The 23,166-nt window shown below is 39.4% G+C and overlaps 1 protein-coding gene across 1 annotated transcript in view; it reads left to right on the top strand.

Annotated features, from left to right (window-relative positions):
• MOB1B (MOB kinase activator 1B) overlaps window positions 1–21,697 on the top strand; it is a 51,593-nt gene extending 29,896 nt beyond the window's left edge. The window contains exons 2-6 of the mRNA XM_084855376.1: window positions 971–1,137; window positions 8,863–8,956; window positions 13,083–13,216; window positions 14,767–14,930; window positions 16,578–21,697. Of these exons, the coding sequence (XP_084711502.1) occupies window positions 971–1,137; window positions 8,863–8,956; window positions 13,083–13,216; window positions 14,767–14,930; window positions 16,578–16,655 (637 nt within the window). The 3' untranslated portion in view covers window positions 16,656–21,697. The remainder of the gene's footprint in view (window positions 1–970; window positions 1,138–8,862; window positions 8,957–13,082; window positions 13,217–14,766; window positions 14,931–16,577) is intronic.
• The last annotated feature ends 1,469 nt before the right edge of the window (window positions 21,698–23,166 follow it).

Genomic DNA, 23,166 nt, shown 5'->3' with positions numbered 1-23,166 from the left:
TGTATTTAGTAAACGTGCTAAATTAAATAATTCTCTACTGATTTTCCAGTGTAAACTGAAAGTTTTCTGATGCAAATGACCCTATGCAAATTAGCCTAATTTCTAATTCAAAATTTTCCAAAAAAGACCACATCACTGGTAAGAAGTACAGGAATAAAGAGAGAGACCAAAATTAGCAATACAGGTCAGGTCATGTCTTCAAGGTAGGCTTTGAAACAAGGGGTACAAAAATTGTGTGTGTATACTTCTTGAAATTATGGGGCCATTATTTCTTTTCTTGGGTTTGCTGTGTTGTAGTGGAGTTCTCTCTTCCTTTCTTGTTTGTCCTCTTCCTCTCTGTTTTGCATGCATTCCCAAATGTTTCCGTGCTAGAAGCATTACCCCTCATCAACATAGGAGTCCCAGCCCCTTGGTACAATTCCATGCAGCTGAGGGCTGTGTGTGAATGGCAGGGCTGATCATATGAATCTTTCCACTTGATCAGCACCCTAGATGGGATCACAACAGTGGCTATGTGTGAAGGATGTTTGTATCATGTACACTTCTGCTCATCTCCCCACCCACTCCCCCATTGTTTAATGTTCACCCAATAGAAAAAAGATGGTGCAGAATGTAAAATAGCAGTATATTGTTTCATCTTAGATTCTAAACTGTCCTGTCAAGGCTGACTTCATGTGTGGGGGAGTTAGCTTTATACTGAAGCAGATCCCTCCCACATATGTCTAGCTAAGAGTGAAATATAATAAGGAAGTACAGTCTGCCTCAAAGTATGCAACAGATTAGTCAAGTAACAGTCCTCTTTTCCCCAGTTTTAATAACTCCTGTTAGTCATTGATGATGGGGAAAAGACATTTTAACCCATAAGCCTATAAGTGAGATTGAGAAAGAGGAAACATGTTATGAAATGGTTTCTCCCCTCCTCCCCAGTGTACAAGCTTCTCTGAAACCAAAATATGTTCTCGCTTTGCAGTGGTAGCCGTTCCTCTAAAACTTTTAAACCAAAGAAGAATATTCCTGAAGGCTCCCACCAGTATGAGCTGCTGAAACATGCGGAGGCCACTCTTGGAAGTGGCAACCTGCGGATGGCTGTTATGCTGCCTGAGGGCGAAGACCTAAATGAATGGGTTGCAGTGAACAGTAAGTAACCTGACCCTTTTTTTTATGTATGATTTTTAGCACTGATATGAACTGACCAAAGGATTGGGGGAAAGGGCTTTTTTTGTCTTTAGCATAACAAAATGTTCCCAGAGCGTGTGGACATAAACACCTGAATGAATAAAATTGTGTCAGGAGATAACTGTTACGTTCATTTTTAGGTAGTTGCAAGCCTACCTCTAGCAGTGGCAAGAACTCATTCATTTTAGGAATGAGAGAATATACACAGGGTAACTGCAGCATAATTGCAGCCTATCTCAGGCATAACATTTCATTTCATTCATTTAATTTATTATATTTCTGTACTGCCCCATAGCCAGAGTTCTCTGGGCAGATCACAAAAATTAAAAACCATTAAAATACATTATATAAAATATACAAACCATTCACATAATGACATAAAACACATAACACACACAACAACAATATATATCTAAAACAATTTAAAACAATCAGCCAGAGATAATCAATAGACTCATTATATGCTGCCAAATGCTTGAGAGAAGAGGGCACTTTTAACCTGGTGCTGAAAAAATGACAATGTTGGGGACAGGAGGCAAACATGGGGACAGGTGGCAAACAAATCAAGTCCAAAGTAAATATGCTGAAAAAAGTGAGTTTTGCTATGTAAATAAGTGTGTGCTTTTGATTTTACTGTCAGTTATTTTACAGGAGTCTACTAGCATTGGTTAGACTTCCTAAACAACCATTATTTATGGTTGTCACCATCTCTTCTCCCTCCCCATAGTTCTCTTGCAGACTCGGAAAGCCTAGGAGAGAGGTATGGTCTTTACTCATTTGGCTGAGAATGCAGAAGTTAAGAGAGAGTAGGGTGCCTTTTCTGCTGCTTGGAAAAATGTCCTGTTCCTTACTTGCTACAAGCCACAGCACAAATGATAGATCTCCTCTCCAAAATTATGTGCTGCTGAGTGTCCTGCTCGCCAGAAGGCCAGGGGCACTTCTCTCTAGTGAGCTGGCAAGTAGGTTTGTGGACGCCTGACCACTGATAATGTTTATATAGTACAGGTCTGCACAACTTGTGGCCCACCAATCTGAATGGAACTCCTGAGGGGGCTTCATAGACTTCCTGGGTTTGCTGTTTGCATTGAGGTGCAAAAAAGAAAAGAAAAGTGGGGATGTGGGCTGTCAAGGACTTGGTAGGCTGCAATATATAGCTGGTGGTTTGTGTTCAGCTCAGTGGGTCACAAATTGTGTAGGTCTGATAAAGTACCAACTTCTGGTCTGTTTATCTTCTTTGAGCATAACTACTGGATTTGCAGTGCTGTTTATCCAGTGGGGCAGCAAAAGTGTCTGAGGCTGAAAGACTTGCTGCCATCTCTGGATATTTTCCATAGCTGTTTCTTTACATTTCAGCTGTTCTTCTTGAGAGTAGTGTCATTACTGTTTTTAGCATACACTGAAAGCTGATAAGAGCCTAGTAGGTTGAACTTGCTCAGATTCCAGCTACAGCTGTTTTGCTGTACAGACATGCCCTTCCCCAAATGAATTAAGACATCAGTTGTTAAAATAAGCACTCTTGTTTTTGTGGGAAAATATTCTGTCAAGAATTTGGAAGGAAAACTTACAATAAAGACACTTAAAAATCTGTCTTGGAATAGCGTAATTGCTAAAGCAACATTCCCAAACATGCTCCCTCCAGATGCATCGGACTACAACTTCCATCAGCCCCAGAAAGCATGGTCAATGGTCAGGGATGATGGGAGTTGCCATCCAAAACAGCTGAAGGGCACCAGTTTGGGGAAGGATTGAATTACGAATGAGAAATACCCTGGTTTGAACCTTGCCTCAGTCATGAACTCACTAGGTGCCTTAAGCAAGCTGTACTCTTTCAATGTCTGCTGCCCACCCCTTCATCTGTAATTTGGGGATAATAATACTGACCTACCTTGAAGGATTTTTATAACAGTTACAAAATAATGTATGTGAAGTGCTTGAACACTTGAAAGCACTGAAGTAATAATAATTCCAGAATGCAAGGCAGAAGTGATGAGGATTAAGATGGGAAGAGAGTAAGTGGGAAGAGATTTCAAAGAGGATTCTTGCATAGAGAAGGGATTCCATTTCATGGAAACCTGTTTACATGTCTGCCACCAACAGGCACCTTTTATATGTGTGCACACACATATAGAAGGCTTTCCTTTTCTCAGATCTTATATTTTGAGACTTCCTTATGACATTTTCAAAATTCATCTCTTATGTTCCTTGTGCTGAAATATCATTTTATGATATGAAAATATCCTGGGATGAACATCTTAACTTCCTCCCCATCCCCTTGATCATGATTTGCAAGCTTGCTCTAAGCAACTATTAATATACTGGCCCAAATCCTAGCAGTCCTCCCTCTCATCCTGGAGATAGATACTCATTTTGAAAATGAGTGGCAAATGGTGTAACAGAAGCCTCATTACCTGTAGTGTACACAGCCCTTTCTTTTGTCCTACTGCTACCTCTGGTCAAGCAAGTTTTTGCAGTTTTTAAAAAAATCTTCAGGACCTGTTTACTAGAGGTGACTGTGGGATGAGCGCACTCACCATAGACAACAATGCCTCTTTCATACCACCTTCAGCTCCCTGAAATAATTCCGTCACCTCTTGTTCAAATTTCTAGCCACCAAATGACACTTTCTCCAACTACCAACTTAAGTATCCCACACACAATATATAACATGTTGCCTTTAATCTCAAAGACTGGCAAAAGGCTGTTTAACTACGTCACAAAATGATTTTATTAAACTAGTATTTTTAGCCCACTAGCAACATCCATGTTTTGTATTACAAATGGGGAACTGAAACAGAAAGATAATGGCATCCAAGGCCGTGCAAGTGGCCTTGACTGGCAGAGATGTCACCCTTCTGTTTATGGCATACTACCATCTGGATGAAATGGCCCAGTCTGTTGAATGTCATGACTTGGTGCCAAAGGGTGCTGTGCAACCATAGACCTTCTGGGAAGAGAGAGAGAACCCAGCCCTGGAACCTCTTGGGGTCAATGGATCTCCTAGTCCCAAGTAACTTTCAGGACTCGTGGTAGGGAGGGGTGGAATGAAAAATAGTTGTACTTTTACTCACTCCACTCCTCCCCACCGTGATTGGTTCATGACACTTCCCATCCCTAGATTAACTTCACATTCTATGAATTCCTTCTCTGCCACAAGACATGGTGTGCAGCTTAGAGACCCTGCTCATCTGTCTTGCTCTTTCTGGTTGCTGCTCCTCTCCCTCAGCTTCCTAGTCTAGCCAGTCGCACTGTCTGGTTCCTTTCTTGTCTGCCTACCTGCCTGCCTTCACTAGATTCAGACTGTGACTTGGTTCTTGACTTACTGTTCTTTTTGCCTTCTTGAACTGTGTGCTCTATTCACCATTCGCTAGGAGAGGAGAGGCTTTCAGGCATGAGATAGTTAGGAATACTTGAATGGGGGAATCCCAACTTTCTGGTGACAGTCAAATTTTGTTGCACCAGTGAACAATTTAACCTAGGACAACTGTCCAGGAACTTTGGAAATTATGAGATTTAAAAATAAATAAATGCAGGATCCTTTATTAATCATTTCTGGTTGCAGAACCTTTCAGATATAATGCCACAACCTTAAGGACTAGAAACATGCTAGCAGAAGCCCACGGCCCACAAAAGGGCCTTTGGGATGACATTGAATCCATAGGCTATATGCCACTTGCCTCTGCCTTTGACACTAAGTGTTGGCATTTCCATGAACAAAGGCAAACAACATTGGTTACTCGTGTAAGGGTATGCCTTCTTTAGTTGTTTACGCAGCTTTTATATGCAGGACTACATTCTCCACTTTTCCTACACAGAGGACTGTGGTTTAAAAAAAAAAATAATTTGTTTGTATCCTCCCATTCTTCCCAGAAGGATGTACATGGAATTCAGCGAAGTACTGTGAGTACATCCCAAAGTTATTCTCTGCTCTGCTTTCTAAGGAGGAAATATTTGTCCTCCCAGTGAACAGAGGCATGCTGAAGAAGTGGAGCCACCACATTTCTGTTAATGTTCACGTGAACAACCTGCTAGGAGCAGGGGTATATGCTCTTTCTTGAACAGGAGTCTGTAATTCTTATCACTTCTCATATAACTCCTTCCCTGGAGAAATGCAAACCTTCCTAACAGTAGTGTTGCCCTTCCACGTGTGATAGTGATGAAAATGCTATTTTGACATAAATATCAGCACTGAATCATAAATCCTCCGGAGAATAGTTTATAGAATATTCAGTTCCTCCTTCATTCATTTCGGTGTCAGTGCAGAAAATTAATAATTTGGAACATGGGAACTTTAATTCCTATGTTCCTTGACTGAAACTGAAGCGCATGGTCAGTTTTGCTGAATGGAAGACATGATGTGAATAATAGCTTAATGGCAGTGGCATTGAAATTGTTATAGTTAGGCTTCCCAGACATCATCCGACTCAATTGTGGAAGGTCAGAAATCTTAGTGCTGCTGTTGTGTCTGCAGCCAAAGACTAATTGTACAGCTGTTCATGTTTTCAAGGCCAGGTTTCAAATATAAGTCTGTAAATGATACCTTGAAATAACCAACATATTGATTCCAGACAATGGGACAGAATAGACTTGATTACTTTGAGAGAGAACATCCTCAGTTATGTTTGTCCTCCCCCAACCATGCCCCCCCCCCCCCAATTTGGATAGTGTCGATATTGGAGTTGCTTTTTTTGATTGCTTATATTCAAGTAGCCCACCAGGGGAGGTGCAATGAGGGTTTTCTTTGCGAAGCAGCATTTTGAATAAAGCACCAAATTCTGTAGAGAAATAGATGGAAAATTCACAAGACCAGAACAAGGGCACCTCACTTTATAGCAATAGCTTTGTGCTCTTAAAAATGGGAATGTAGAATATTGGTGATGATTGGGTTGTGTCAGAGCACAGTGGAGGCAGGAAAGATTTCTGGCACTTGCTTCTCAAGGGATTTAGCCACAGACATGCCAGGAGACTTCCCATTCTCCTATACCTAGCAATTCAGCCAGGAATAAGAGAGGGACAGGTGAGGAAGGGTAATTATTAATTAATTAATTAATTAATTAAATTTCTTGATTGCCCATCTGGCCAGTCAGTCACCCAGCCACGCTGGGCGATGTACAATGGTACAATTTAAAACAGTAACATTATACATTAAAACATATAAATCAACATGGCCAGTGGCTGTATGTGGGAGTTGTAGCCCAACAACATCCAGAGGGCCACAGGTTCCTCACCCCTGGAGAGATCATAGCTTTTGTCAGAAGAGGAAACCAGGTTAAGAGTGCAATCCTATGCATGATTAGACAGAAAGATGCCCTACAACTCCCACCATGCCCCAGCCAGCATGTGTCTCTGGGGCATGCTGGGAATTGTAGGACTTCTTTTTTATCTAAACTTGCATAGGATTGCACCCTAAGAAAGGATGGCATTATGAAAGCCAGTACAAATAGCTATTCAAAGATGAGATCTTCAGCTTTCTAGGTCCAGATGAAACATTCAGTTCAATGGACTTCACTGAATAATTGCTCTCTTGTGTTGTTAATTTCATGAAGTATATGCCAGTTGCAAGTGTACTTTTGAATAGGGCAGCAACACCTGTTTTTGATTGGGTCATATTTATTTATTTTAAAGTATTTTTATCCTGTGCTTCAGCTGAGAAGGCTTCCAGATCAATATAAAATAAAATAGCTCCAACTCTTGGATTTAACAGTCTAAAAGATACAACTCAAAAAGGAAAAGGTATGGGGAGGGAGGAGGAAAGAAGCAAACCTGGACACCACTTCATAGAGTTACAAAAGTTTTATAAGGACCAGCTTGGATGGAAACAGTTCATGGAACCAAAGGGAACTGGCCTCTCAGCTGCGTAGATGGAATGGGGAGTGACCCTGTTTCCCTGCTCCCCCTCTGCTGCCAGCTGCGGAATGACTCTGCTTCTGCTCTCACTCTGCTACATGACTGCAGTTGGGTGGTGCTCTTGGATCCAGACTTGCTCCTGGTTTCCCAGGTGGCAGCTGTGGCAGCATTGCTTTTGCCCTGCATATGCTCTTGTGCAGGCTGTACCACTTTCTGGAGAAGGTGGACCTGACCATGGTCCATGCCTTAGTTATCGTGAGATTAGATTACTGCAATGTGCTCTGTGTGGGGCTGCCTTGGAAACATTCAGAAATTGGCTTGTTTAAAATGCTGCAGTTAAAGTGTTCACCAGACTTGTCTTCTGGAGCATAAGCTTCTCTTATACAAGCTTCACTGGTTTCTGTCCATTTTCAGGCTCAATTCAAAGTAATGTTAATCATTACTTTTAAAGCCCTAAGCAGCTTAGGAACAGGATACTTAAAATACTGTCTTCTCCTGTGTGAGCCTGCTCATCCACTTGAAGTCTCTTCTACTGGTCTCTTGTGGGACCTGCCATCATCTGTGGTTCTCTTCATGGGAATGCATGAAAGGGCCTTCATTGTTGCCACGCCAGGCTATGGAACTCCCTGTCCTGAGAGATCTGACAGATTCCCCTCCCCTAATGTTCTGTTGCCTTTTGAAGAACTTTAATCTGCCAGATGCTTGATCTGTGTATTTGTTTTTTGGTCTGGCCCCTTGGTTCTGTGTTTTGTGTTCTGGATTTTTTTTTACCAGTTGCCTTGTTCCTGTTCGTGATGAAGTTTTTCACTGTGGTATGTTAACTTTTGAGGTAAACCACGCTGGATGTCTTCAGTCTGAAGCAGAAAGATGGGGAATAAATGTTTCGATGGTAATCATGTTTAGTCAATTTATTTTGAAAACCTCTTGCTCAGTTATCACAGTTGTCCCAATTAGCTTGGCAGGAGATTTTTAAAACATTTTAAATTTTAAAGCAAATACAGAAACTGTTTGTGGCAGGAGCCATCTTAAGTGAGTTCTAGTATAGTGCTTACCATAACATGTGCATGCATCCCTGAAAAACAAAGTATGCTTTTTCTGTTGTTCATGTACAATTTTACAGATTTAGGGCTCAATCCTATCGATTGTGCCCTTGGCGCAACTTGGAGGTGTCTGATCATCTAATGCAGGGTGGAAGAAATGGCAGAGGCGATCTTCACCTCCCCATCCTCCCGCCCTACAGATTTCGCTAGATGGGCTTTTTAGCCCGTCTAGCAAGGGCGCCTCGGAGGGGGAGGGAAAGAGGCTGGAGAAGCCTCAGGATAAACTGTATCCTGGCCTCTCTGCTCCCCTCCACTCCCCACCCACTGGAATGCCCCGTCTTCTTCCTCAGAGGTCCTTTTTTCAATTTTGGAGGGCAGCTGACACAGTTCTTTCTGCACTGGCTGCGAAGAGGCAGGGCAGGAGGGTGGGATCTCTGACTCCCCCCTTCCAAAGTCAGAACGCTGTCTCCGACCTCAGAAGGGGGAATCTGAACAGTCTTATGATCCCTGGGGCATTTGCCCAGGGACCATAGGATTGCTGTCTTAATAGATTAATTGATCGATTAATTAAACGTTCCTATGGTTAGTACACTCAGACTGCAGTCTGAAAATCTTGTCTACTTTCTTACCAGCATTTCCTTTGTAAATTAACTTATCAACCACAACAGACTAGTTTTTCTGAGAAGCTGTGTGTGCCTGCCTAGCAGAATGCAATCTAGTTTACAATTAGAGGAACATAATTTTTCAGAGTTTGGCAGTTACCTACTAAATCGAACTTGTCATTGTTGTTGTTTTTTTATAGCTGTGGACTTCTTCAACCAGATTAACATGCTTTATGGGACAATTACAGACTTCTGCACAGAGGAGAGCTGCCCAGTGATGTCTGCAGGTCCAAAGTAAGGATTTTCTTATGCTTAACTATGACAGTGAAACTATGAGACAAAAAACATGGTGTGCTGCTTTTTATTTTATTTTAAACAATGATCTAACTTAGGAAGTAAGTTGTGCTGCCTGAAATAATTTTATTTATGAAAAGAGTTCTCTATTTTGCATGCTTTTGCTTTGGGGATTGTTGCTGAGTTTTTGCAGAATTTGATTTGTGTGCGTGTCAGAGAAAGTGTGGGTTGAGAGCAGGGCAAGAGATTGAAGGCCACGAGGAAGTAACAGATAGAAATCTTCTGATCTAATTTGAACTGCAGAGTCTTGCAAATAATACCTAGATGTGGGGCTTTTTTTCAAACACGCCTCCACAGCCATGAGGCCAGAAAAGCATTTTTTAATGAAATTGAAGACTCACCCAATATCTATCTACCCAATATGACCCACTGGAAAATCCTTCTGTCACAAATGCCACTGCCTACACATTGCTCTTTTCCCTTGAGGCTGGCTCCTGGAGCTTAGCAATAGCTAGTGGGCTGGATTTGGCCCAGGGTCCACCAGTTGCTATCCCCAGTGCCAACCAGTTTTATTCCAATAGGAGAGGAACATTAAACATAGAGATCTGTATATTAACACACAGGGGTTTTTTTACCTGTTTCCACATTGTCTTTATTCTGACAAATATTTTTAAAGATAACCTGTTCTTTACTGCTACATCTAGAAAGGCATGCTTTATCCCTGTTTTCTAGTATAGCTTGATGTTTGGTTTAATCTGGGATGTTTGGATGGCATTTCCTCAGTGTCAAAAAAAAATTAACTAAAGGACTTTCAGGTCTCTTCCACATTGATCAACTGACAAAAGCTCTACTTGGTTAAAAATTGAGGCTATACACAAACATATATTATGAAAACACACACACACTTTAATTTTTTATTCTCAGCTATGTTGTTGCAGAGAAATAGTGCAATCTCACCTTCCTAGGACTGTGACCAATGTGCCACCATGACTATAAAGCAATAGTTACCCCTTATTCCATCAGTACAATTATATACCAGTCATTAAGCAGCTGTTTTTCTTGGGTCAGACACCCATTGCAGACATAACACTTCAGTAGTTCTCCTTAAAAATGGTTAAGCATTGTGTCTGAAAGCCATGGTTCAGGTGAAGGAATGGCCAGCCACAAACCAGGATATACAACTGGTTTGAAGTGAGCTTTGTAAACCATGGTTAAAGCTGTAATCCTATGCACACTTGGGAGTTTTATTTGAAACTGGTAAGACACTTCTATCATTCATAGGATTAGGCTGGAAGGCAGTTTCCCTGCCTCTCCACCCTCGCTGCTTACAAGGTGCCAAACAGGTTTTGCTGGTGTGTCTCTACACACACCTTCCATAGGCAGGGCTTAGCTCTGCAAGCTAAAACATGGTTCCACTGTATGTTTGGGATTTATTCAGGGTTCATGTAATGCACTGTGGTTAGCATTAACTATGGATAAGTGACATGTCTAACGAGGGCCTCAAAGAAAAAGAGTAAAAAACTCTGGTAGTTTTTATATATATATATATATATATATATATATATATATATATATATATATATAATTTACAGTATTTATATACTGCTCCAGATTAAAGATTTTGGAGCAGCAGTGAACAAGATAAAAGAATAAGACCCCATAATTAAAACAACTATATAGTTTAAAAGAAATATATAGTGGGGACCTGGGAGTTGCAGCAGGATGCTCAGGGGGCAGCAGTTGTGGGCAATGGAAGGACTAATGAAAGGATATTTTGGCAGGCAGGGAGGGAGGGAAGTTCGAAAGGAGGCAAATTGGGATTGGAAGATAAGGCATATTTTTAGAATCACTAGTCCTACTATTGGGCCTACTATAAAAACTGGCTATCTTTTGAGGCGATAAAACTGTTGGTGTGGGCCATGGGCATCTGCTGGGTTGGTGCAGAGTTTGTTTTTCAAACCCACTTGAGTCTGACAGCCCTGGTCTACGCCATGGGAATCAATGCCTCTTTCACATTATTTCAGCTCCCTTGGCAACTATTGCCTGTCTTCAGCCAAAAATGTTCCATGTGCTCAGAAACCAGTGTCTGGCATTCACTGTGATCCTTGACATTTTGTGCAAATAATCATACGATTTTTTAAAGGAGCTAATTAGGTGTGCAGTATCTATTTCCAAAGTGGCCCTCCATGCTGAGTATTGATATAAAACAGAAAAATGTGGAATGTTCCTTACCATTTTAATTTACCCTCTTTTGCAGAATTAATAATTTTAGCAGGATATACCTCTCATCATTACGTGCTTGTACATAGAATTTGTCTTGGCTCTAATGAAGCATCATATAAGATTCTTAGGAACTGAAAATTCAGTTTCTGCTATAAGACCTAAGAATTCTGAAAATGCTGTCATTACAATGTTCTTGGTCACAAATACATTGGAACTCTCTCTGTAGATTGCTAGCCTGGAAATGTGTGCTGACTAGAAATCATTTTGCTCCAAAAAAAGACAAAGGGACAGTTTTAGGGAACTGTGTATAATCTTGTTGTAATGATGCAGAAAATGTTTAAGTGGAAAATACAGCTGATAGAAGGGATCAGCACTCAGATTTTAAAACCTGTTCTGCACCAATTATGTATGTTTTGTTTTACTATTCCACTTGTGTTTCATTTTGCATCTACTCCGCTATTTGCAATGCCATAATTTTAAACCACTCATACTTTACCAATGTAAAACTATACTGTCTTCTCTAGAGTTAAGGGGAGGGACACAAAAATGTATAGGGTATATAGTTATATAACCAGAAGTTATACAGTTAAAAATACTTAATGAGCTAAGGGTTGAAGTGAATTTATCTACCCACGGCCATATTATTAATGTAATCTGCATGCAACAGTATGTTACCTGAATCAGAAAAATACAGGGAGAACCCCTCAGAATAATGAAATCAGATTAGAAACAGTAAGGGCTAAATCTTACAGGTCTGAGTTTTAGGTGGCACAATGTCATCATCTTGTTCTTAGTTTAGGAAGGGATTGGGAACAAGGAGGTCTTGAAATGGCTTTGGGAAATGCTTAGTGCTATACAGTTCAAAGATCTTTTTGGATATGCACAAGTCTAGGGAGATGGGGGTGTGGGGATGACAACTCTTCACTCATATGGAATAGAGTCTTCCTATGGGAGTTGGTAAATAAATTCAGCAACATTTAAAAGTGAAACAATTTTGAGTAAACATCTAATTTACCCATGGAACAAATAACTGCACATTAACTAGTTGAGGGCCAACTTACAATTAAATTGCTGCCTGCTTGCTATTTCATATCCCGTTTTTAATATGTACTGAATTGAACGTCTGATGTTTACCATGCCACTAAAAACTACAACACAAACCAACAAATACAAACTTTGCAGTTACATGGATCACTACATAGAGCAGCTACATTATGGATAGATTCAGAGTGGCCAATAGCCTCCCTTTGGGATGTCTGAATCTGCCCTTGGTTGATTAGGGGAATGTTTTTAGTCATGGCCTTATGGGCAGCATTATTATTTTTTAATTATGATATCTGCTGGTTGTAGGTGTAGCTTTGCAAAATGACAATGAAAACTGGGGAGTCTATGTAGTATGATATGGTGCAGCGCTACACCTGTGCAACCATGAAACAAATAATTCATTTGGACTTGTTTTGTGGGTTTGAGGGGACAATTAGTGGCTTAGTCATATGACTGAAGATTTTTTTTCAGTATTGGTGTTCATAGTGACACCAGATCTTAATATTTTAATTTTAATATTCTATGCAAGGTGGAATATTAGCTCTAATTCTTATTGGCTGGTATCCAAAGATATGCACAAATAATTCTGCACATGCAGTAAAACTTTGTGCTTATGTTTCTTAAACAGCAGCCCCTCCTGCCACATAGCAAACTGCTTTTGAAACTGAGGAGAGTTGTGATTGGGGAGGGGTACTGGTCTGTGATATAAAAGAAAGAAAAAACTGTGAGCATCTCTAAAACTCTGTATCCCACCTATTCTGTTAAAAACATGAAAAAACAAAACTTCATTTGTTTTGTGCATAAACCATAAACCTGAGTTTATTTTAAAGGGATCTCTTTCATTTCTGTTCCATTCCAGATACGAGTACCATTGGGCAGATGGAACAAACATAAAGAAGCCAATCAAGTGCTCAGCACCAAAGTACATTGATTACCTTATGACTTGGGTTCAGGATCAGCTGGATGATGAGACGCTATTTCCATCCAAAATAGGTAAATTTAAAATATGGAGTTAATATATTGCCAAATATATTATATATATGAAGGTTTGATGGTTTAATTTACAAACTGTTATCATCTGTGTTATTTCAAAAGGCATAGGAGGAAACAAAGGCTTCAATCTTGAGGAAAACTCACACAAGATTCTCAAAAATATATAGCAACCATAAGCAGCCATTGTTTAAGTTTGGACAGTTTTTACAAGACTAATTTTAACATTATATCAAAAACATTTGATATGTGGACCAGAATCCTTAAACGCAATACTTTATTAAAAGGGAGCGATGTTTCAACATAAGCGATTACATTTTCAGTGCTTCCTCTAATTTTTAATGGCATTTGTTTACTACTCTAGAGAAAAAACAGTAATGAGGGAGAAAGCACAAATACCACTTTATTTGAACAATGCTATACATGTATTGGCTTTAATTACTAAATAATCAATTTTAAGAAACAAATATATTCCTTATGGGAAGATTGCTACGCTTGCTTAGTATTGCATTTTTGCTCACATATGTATGCTGTGTTTATTGTTTTATTAAAATAATTGTTTGAAATGTGTCTGTTTCACATCAATGCAATATACTGTTCTGTTCTAAGAAAATGGCTTGCATCCTGAAAACATCACCTTTTACCTAATTTTTCATAAATGGTTGCTAAAATGGGACGTGTCCACATTGGGTTTTGTCAATTTCTGAATAACTCGACATCCCATTATCACTGGCTGACTGTATAACAGCCCCTCTGACAATAAACAGTTTTTGACGTTTGAGTGTTTATTTCAGTCATCTATAGTTTTGTTAAGCATAGGATTGAATTCCTGTAAGATTGGAGACTCTAATCTTGAGGCTTTCAACTTCCTAAAACAATAGCGTGATTAATAGGCCTGAATATCTTTAAAATGGTTTCTGTGATCATAGTCTTTTTAAACTCTATTTACAATATTTATATACCACTCCACATTAAAAGATTTCAGAGTGGTGAACAGCAGAGATAAAATAATAAAGTACCATGTTAAAATAATTAAAATATTTTAAAAGAAACATGCAGATGACATCCATGTTGAAGATGACAGATGCCGCCATCTTGGATTTATGTCTCTACTCATATCAATCCCAGATTGAAGTGCCCATGTCATACGTGAATTTGACAAGGCAGACTCAGTCAGGTAAACTGGATATTCAGAGCTCCGTGTCATTCAGGCCAAACATTCAGGAAATTTGTTGGATCGTTTTAGCTGTCGTCTTTGTCTTTGGTTACTGGTGAAAAGCTCTTACACATTTGTTGTTTTCTAGTGCTCCTGGTCTCCACATTCCAGATGTGGTCCATGGGGCTGTCAGGAACTCCCTAATCCTCATAGCTGGCTTCCTGCTCATTGCAGGGGTATCCCAAGGGAAGAGGTACCTACTCTTTTGTGGGTCGTGTCCTGTACTTCTGCCTATGCACTCAAGCAAGAAGCTATCAAACAGATGAGTCCTGAGCATGACACAGTTCTGTGTCGGATTGGAATGTTAAAATTGAAGGTTTGCTTTGTTGATTTATAGGTGTTCCTTTCCCAAAGAACTTCATGTCAGTTGCCAAGACCATCTTAAAACGTCTCTTCAGAGTTTATGCTCACATCTATCACCAGCACTTTGATCCAGTCATCCAGCTTCAAGAAGAGGCACATCTCAACACATCCTTCAAGCACTTTATCTTTTTTGTTCAGGTAAATTAGCATAGGGGTCACTGTGATATTAAATTGTCCTACAAGGTGGAACACAGTTCTGTTTTCTAGCATTTATAGTGGTGAAACAGTGATGTTGTCTTTATATTTTTCAAAACCTTAGAAGTTCTCCTTTACCATGATCTTAATGTTGATGCAATGCCATGTAGGTTGTGCTCCATCCTCAATTGAATTCTGTGTCATAGAATCATACTTTAAAAAAATGTATACATAGGTCTAAAAGGCAGTTGTCAAAGCTGCAATTCTGAGAGCCAGTGTGGTGTAGTGGCTTGAGTGTTGGACTGGGAGCTGGGAGATCTGGGTTCTAGTCCCCACTCGGCCATAGAAGCTCACTGGGTGACTTTGGGCCAGTCACAGACTCTCAGCCCAACCTACCTCACAGGGTTGTTCTTGTGAGGATAAAATGGAGAGGAGGAGGATTATGTATGCCGCCTTGGGTTCCTTGGAGGAAAAAAGGCAGGAAATAAATAAAGTATGCATATGGTAGAAATGTTATGGAGAGGAAGGGGACAGGGACAGATGAAACTGTAACTACTGTTGTGTGACTTCAAGTTCCACAACCATGAGCTTGCTTTGTCCCTATGAAAGCTGAAACTTTTAGGACTACACATCTAGAACCACCTTCTGTCTTGTCTGTTGCAATATGTTTTTGTTAGAGTGATATGAATGGAGAATGCACAGAAACACCAGCCATTCTAGATTTTACTTGGGTATTGTAGAATATGCAGAAATGATTATCAGAATAAAGTAAAAACAGATTCTTCATAGGTTGGATTATTTTTCATCTCTGGTAATACAGCAATATCTCTAACTGTGATGGAACTAAGTTGGTATCAGATTATATGTCGCATGCAGTGGCAGGTTTCCCTTGTTAAAGGTATTTATTAGCACTGGGCCACGAAACTAGAATTAAAAATATGTGCCTGGTTCACATGCAACATGAACAAGCCAGAGTGTTGGTGAACGCTGCTTGATGGCTCCTTCTTGACTCCTCCTGCAAGTGGGAGCAGCTAAACAAACTGCATACCTTCCATCCATGGTTTGTTTGGTCCCTTCTGCTTGCAGTGGGAACGACTGGTCAGTGTGCACTAGCATACTGCCACATTTATGATAAACCAGAATTCTTCACAATTCTGTTTATCATGCCGTGTGAACGTGCAACTGTGCAGTCCCACAAATGGGTTCTGTGCCTATGCAGTGCAGGTTCAGGAACATTCTACAGTTCTAGCTAGGGAACTAGTGTTCATCTCACCTACCCACAAGAAGTGACTTGTGACCATCTGCACATGCCTCAAGAGGTGAGATGAGTACCTTCCCACTCGTTTCTCTTCTGACCTCTGCAACACAAGCAGCTTGGGGAACATTTTCTGTGGAAATCTTCTCCGCAATGAGCTTTAGTACATTTTTCTGCTTTAGGTGGGGATCTTCCTTTTAATTTTACGTTAGGTGGGCATTGCCCTTGTTTATGTTCTACCTTGCTGGGTTGGCTACTTTTTTCCCTAGCATAATCCACCATTTCATGGAGGCGATAATTTTGCTTTCAGTTACTTTATGTTAAAGTAATGCTGTTGATAACTAATGGATATCCCATTAAATATGAGATGTTGGTTTTATTTCTGTCTCCACCAGGAATTTAACCTTATAGACAGAAGAGAACTTGCTCCACTCCAAGAACTGATTGAAAAACTCACTTCAAAGGACAGATAAGCGGAAATGGATTTGTGCAAATCACTTGTTTCTTTAAGCAGGCATGTGGTGTTTTAGGGATTTGGGCTGCAATTCTCCACACGCTGAGATCCATGGGACCTACTCCTGAGTAAGTGTGTGGAGATTTGCAGCCTTTTAATTTTTTGTTTTTAGAAAGAAAAGGAAATCTGTTCTGTTTTTACTTGGGCAACCTAGATCCATTCTCTATGCTTTTATTAGAGGAACTCCTTTATCTCTTAGTGAGACACACACAGTAAATGGCTTTCTGTTATTGTTCATTGTGTACTTTTTTAGCAGATGTCATTTGTTTATAAAAGGTAAAAAACATGCTTGTTGGGAAATGTGACACTGCTGGTTGTATGGGTTCTGCATTGCCAGTTGTAGCCCATTCTCAGAAGGTCCTTAAAGAGACTTAATCTTCTCTAAGTGCCTTGGCAGACTCTCTTCTGAGGTACAAAGCACATACAAAGAACATTGCTGGAAACAGAAAACACAAATTGCTACCCAGGACATTTACTAACACTTGTTATATATAATTAAATATGTGTAAAACTTTAAAAAGCCATACCTTCTGTCGGTGATCTCCAACTTTTAATATAAAGCAAAGCCTTTAGAGATGAATGTGGGCTATTGAAGGGAGTGTGATAGAGGGGCTCATTTTTTTTATGTCCTGCTCAGAAACCCACCCAATAAGTCTTGCATCTGTGGAGGACCAAGGATAACATGGGGTTGACCACTTTTTTCTTTGTTGCTTCATTGTTTTTGCAAACTTTAATTTTCATTTAGATCAGCTAGCATGGCTATTTTGATGGTCAGTATAGGTCAAACTTTACTGTAAGGTTTTCTGTCCAATAAATCAGCAGTCCTGCAGGAGCATCAGGTATAAACAAAATGGCAAGTGAATCAGAGGGAACAACAGTAATGATAACAAGGAGCCTTTTTTACATTTAAATCCACCATAGTAATTTTAATGCTGGAGTAGGAAGCCCACTTGATTAAGAAGCATGGGTTCCTCAGTTCTTTTTTAAATTGTCTCATTCTATTTTCTCATGTGGAACATTTTACATTCTGTTCATCCTGGACACATAGTCCCTTTGCATTGTACATTCAGTAACTAAGTACATCAATTTTCTTCTGGTACAGAGTACAGCTGGATTTGTTTTGTGCATTTAGATGTCTTGGTTTAATTATAGTCACACTAATTTTGATGTAATCTTGTCACTCTTTCTTTGCCTATTTTTTCCTCCTTTCACATGAGGAAAAGAGTTGGTATCATATAACCAGACTTCTAAATGGTTTATGGACCACTGTTTTGGGATGCCCATGGTAGAATACTGAGAAACTTGGGATGGTTCATTCTTAGAAATTGAGAACATGAGACATCCCTCTGTTTCCCACACCTTAGTATTGTTTTCAGGTGTTATTCAGAATTCTGTGTACAAGCAGATCTGACTGGACGTTTGAAACATGCCAGCTCTCTGAGTATATAGTGTTAAAGCATCATAACTTCCACCCTTCGCAACGCAATTTGCACAGACTGACTGAAAGCCATGAATTGGTCTATGTAGTCTGGAAGAGGTCTTCAGCCCACTTCATACATTAGCATCTTGATAACTACACATTACAGGTATACATAATAGCTTCCCATGGTATGTGTTTGCAGTGTCTGAGATTACATACACACTGTGTGCTTTAAGCATTACAGTGTTATACAAAATGTTCTTGAGCTTGAGAATTGGTCTTGAATTATTAATAACTCAGTCATAAAAGGAAAAACAAGAATTGCCATAATTATATTACCTAGCTCTCTTTAATTCATGTTCTTGACCTTGAAAATTTAGGTAGCCCTTGATTGTAGCTGTTGCATGGAGAATCATAATTCTTCATGCAGATGTAACAAAATTAATCTGCTAATTTGGTCATATTTAATACACACCGATGACACTGCTTTTTCATATACCAAATTTGTCTATGTTTGATTTTAATAGTCTGGTTCACAATTCTGAAATTGAAAATCCCAAATCCTTTTTTTAAAGTTTGGATGTAGAGATAGTTTACAAGTAGTGACAGTTATTACCTAAATGCCACCCCCAACTAGCAATTTTAATCTCTCATGAAAGATGACTGTTTAAAAAACAACAACACCTTGCCACATCTCTTGTAGAAATATGTTTGGATCTAGGAACTTTGAATATATATTTTTGGAGTATTTAGTACCTTGCCCATAATATTTCTGTCACATAATGTTAGGTCTTGAAATAACATCGTTTTAGAGACTGTGGTGAATATGGATAAGGATATGAACAGGGTGTATTAAGTACTCATTGGAAAATGTTGGTTTGCTTTCATTGCTGACTTCCTCATTGGATAATAAAAGCCTGGAGATCACTGTCTGAGAATGCTGTTGGTTAAATTCTGCTGATTGAATTAAACATGAAGACAAAAGCATTGAAAATGTGAAGACAGCATTTAATCTGAGTATTCCCTATTTGTACTGTGTTCGGAACTGTTCATTTTTTGGTGATCCTGAGAAAATTATTTACTATTTAAGGGTGCATTAAAATGCTAATCCAAAAGTCTTCTGATTTTTCATCTGAACAAAGATCTTGAAAGCTGAGCACTGTAGTATCATAAAAAAAAAAGCAAAATCAGTCTGGATCTGGATTTTAATTTTAAAGGGATACTGCTAGATACTGGATTGCTTTTTTTATATCAAACATTGGATATTTGGACCTGATGAATACTAGGAACAGACTTACTCACAGCTAGCCATTTATTAACACCATTTTCCTTCCACTGTGAAGGAAGAGCCTTAGAGCTTCAAAAGGCTGAACTAGTTTTGCTCTTATTTCAGCTACCAGTCCTTGGTGATGTAGTTAGTAATTTCAAGAGGTAGCCTACCTCAATTTGATGAGACTGGGCAGTACTGATGGTTATAAAAGTAAATGCGAGTCCATTAAAACCAGTTGTGTTGTACTTTCTTAGTCCAGTGATCGATTTGATCTGGAGACTTTTACATTATTAGGACAGAACTTTAAAATTCTGACCATATAAATTGTATGGTCTTCTTTGCATATTCACATCAGGGATCCATGCTAATTCCATAAGTATAAAAATGTCCCACATTTTACTGTTAGTGGTAGCTGGGTTTTAGAGAGAAGAACTTTCAAAAGGACAAATAGCCTTTTTGCAAGTGCATGTCAAGTTTTCTTTTACTGCTTACTATGCAATGTAGAATTCTGAATCTGTAGTTACCTTAAGATAGAAAAATGGCTCCGTTCATGTTTTGGAACGGAAATATCTCTCTCAAGCTCCCTTCAAGGGCAAAGGGCCAATTTGCTGCTATTGATTCTTTTCTTATCTTTCAGAATTTTCCTTTCACTTCCATAAACCCTTGCCTTGGATTGCTATACAAAGTTGTAATTTTTAAAATAACACTTTTGTTTGGGGAATATCTTAAACCAGCTGACTTTTATTCTTACCCCCAGAATACTATATTGTAGTTCAATGCCAGTTTTCTTATTCAGTCATAACATGAAGGTGGACCTGCCAGTTTTTCAACTGTGATTGTCTCATATTGCTTAATACATGTTTTTGGCATCGTATTTCTTTTAATAGGTAAGAACTATTTGGGTTTTCTAGACTGCCTTTCTAGAACCACTAGCCACTTTAGGAGTGAGATATTTACATTTATGTAAAAGTTTAGTTGGTATCTTATTTCCGTCAGTCATACACAGTTTCCTTTTTTGAAATGTAGTTCCCTCCTAAAATTACGAAGTAATTCAAATGTTAAAACGCTTTTGTTTGCTTGTATTTTTTCCCTCAAGAGCACTATCCTGTCAATAGTTTTTTCATAGATTACTGTATTTTTAGGGGAAATTAATTTTTATAGCCACTAAACTGTACTCATTATTTTTGTACATGTGCAACTAGTTCATTTGGGAACACAAATCTCTTTAAAGGTTATTTGGTTCCAATTTTGACACATTTATTCACAGTTATTGTGTTGCTAAAAAGTGCCATCAGAATCGATACCTTTGACAAGCAGTCGAGAACAAAAAGACTTGAGAAAATATTACTCAGTGGTAGTCCTGGTACATGCAGATGGCAGATAGATCCACTGAATTCCTACTAACTGGCAGGGCCTTAGATGCAGTGTTGGGGGAAAGGAGACTAAAAAAATGTAGGATCACTAGCTTGTGCTGTCCTGACAGTGGAAGCACACAGGTACATGATGGTTCCTTGATGTGGGCTGCAGAGTGCATCTGCTATGGATGCAGCTTCCTGCCTGAATGAGGCAAGTTTTAAACTGCCAGCAGAACTGAGCAGTCAAGCATTCCTAGACTGTACAACTTAGGCGGTGGTGAGAGGGAGAAGGGTTGCATCTTTATGCTCAAGAAAAACAGCACTTTGGGGAGAAAGCTAGGTTTTAACCCCTCTTCCTGACTAACTTTCTGTGGCTAAGAAGTTCTGTTGTGACAAGAGTATTGAAGCATGCTTTCCCCCTTGCAGTTTGAAGTAGTGCAGTCCTTACTATCTGATTCTGCTAACTGAATTAATTGGATCCCTTTTATGCTATATGTGGGACTTGCCTTCATGTATGAGCTCACCCAATGACACCACATCACCACCACCACCACCACCCTAAATCTGGTGCTGGGGCTGTTTATCAGAGACAAAAAGGTATTGCAGATGCAACACTGTCATTATGTCTGTGTCTTTAAGTACGTCAAAGCAGCTGGACAAAAAAGGCTTAAAATATAAAATGCAACACAGAGACCTGTACTGTAAGCAGACTGTGCCAATATTACTTCAGTTTGTAGTCATTATTGATCAATACTTGTTTTAAATGAAAACAGCTTTTGATTAAAAAAGAGTTGAATGTCTGAAATTCTGCAACACATATATTGGAAAGATGTAAATACTGTATACAGATTGTTGTAAGTGATGGGATGAAAAAAATATATAAATTCTAGGCTTTTCCGTAAAGGAACTGAATGCTGTTTATAAGAAGAAAAATAAATAGCTATGTTTGACCATGATTGCCTTTTTCCTTTCTCATCCTAACTTAGTTTTATTTATAGATGGGCATTCGTTATGTATCTATACATTGTACACATCTCAGCATTCCGCAAACAAATTACTTTGTGTAATCACCTCACATGAATTTGTAAACGTATCTGTATGGCAAGCAAATCTAATAGCAATAAAATGAACTTGATGTGAACCATTTCCTTAACCCATGACACTGAAATGTTGGCAAAGATCTGAAGGTCTCAAAATGGAAGGCTAGGCAATCAAAGTGATCATAGCCAGTTGTGCCTGACAGGGCACAAGCCTCTTCTTGGCCACCCAAAGAACTGTATGTACAGAGCTGGAGGCCAGTCTGTGGCTGCCAGAGAACAGTGTTATGAACCAATTTGGTTTCACTTTTGGTGTTGTGGGAAAAGCGGTAGCAGAGAGCTTCCTCTTCACCCCATTACGAAGAGCAATACTGATGCCCTTGGGAAGGCATGGACAGATTTGTGTATGAATCTGGGAAGGTTCATTATGGAATTTTAGGTTTGAGTAGGTATATTAGTCCATTGCAACACAAAGGACCAAGCATCCGTTGGAACTTTTAATTACTAACTAGTTGAATGTGGACTAAACTTTCATAAGCAAGACCTACTTACTTGCATCCATGAAGAGGTCAGAGAAGGGATAGATACAAGTGGAAGAAAAACCAAGTTAATGAAGATCTGAAAAAAATAGAGATGCAAAGCACACATTCTAATAGCTACAGTATGAAGCACAATACATGATATAGACATAACCTCATTAGAGCTTGTATTTGCATCAAAGACTGGCTACTATGCTAAAAGCAAAACCAGACCTGATGGGAGCAGAACCATGTCTTCAGGTGAGTTGTGCTGTGAAGTGGGTGTGGGGGAGCAACTGCCAGTAAAGGAGTAGGTGAGAGATGTGTGTCTGACCCCTTCCATTAGCTGTTTTCCTCCTCTATACCCCTCCTAGTTTCTTTTCTCCTAACCAAACCCTGAGACTGGAAATAAGCCCATCTAGGAAAGCTGGGTTATTGGGGAGCACCTGCATTTGAAGATAGGGATCTGTTTGTTACGACTTATGCCCTGAAAGACTAGCACAGTGTAGTAGTCAAGACAGGTGAAATAAAAATTGAACTCTAAAACCCTTTAATATTCTTAAGTTAACTACAGTTAACTTCACAGCCTCCCTCACCAAACAGGTCTTTCAGTGCAATCCTATGCATTTCTGCTTAGAAATAAGTTCAGTGGAGTTCAATGGGGATTACTCCCAGGTAAGTAGGTATAAGATTGCAGCCTTAGAGCTTTGGTGTACCTCTGTTGGAGGGAATTCTACAGTGAAGTTCATGGGTAAGCTAATCAAAAGGAAGAAAACAGGCTTGTTTTTGAGTCCATAACCTGTGTTTAAGGTACAAATGGGGAGGGGGCGAACTTCGGGAGAAAAATATATGGTTTCCTCATTGTCAGTG

Source organism: Heloderma suspectum, chromosome 5, assembly GCF_057233095.1.
Source record: "Heloderma suspectum isolate Gila_16-S chromosome 5, 16-S_ref, whole genome shotgun sequence".
NCBI lineage: Eukaryota > Metazoa > Chordata > Lepidosauria > Squamata > Helodermatidae > Heloderma > Heloderma suspectum.
The sequence above is the reverse complement of the archived record's forward strand: the minus strand, read 5'-3'. Positions and strand labels throughout refer to the sequence as shown.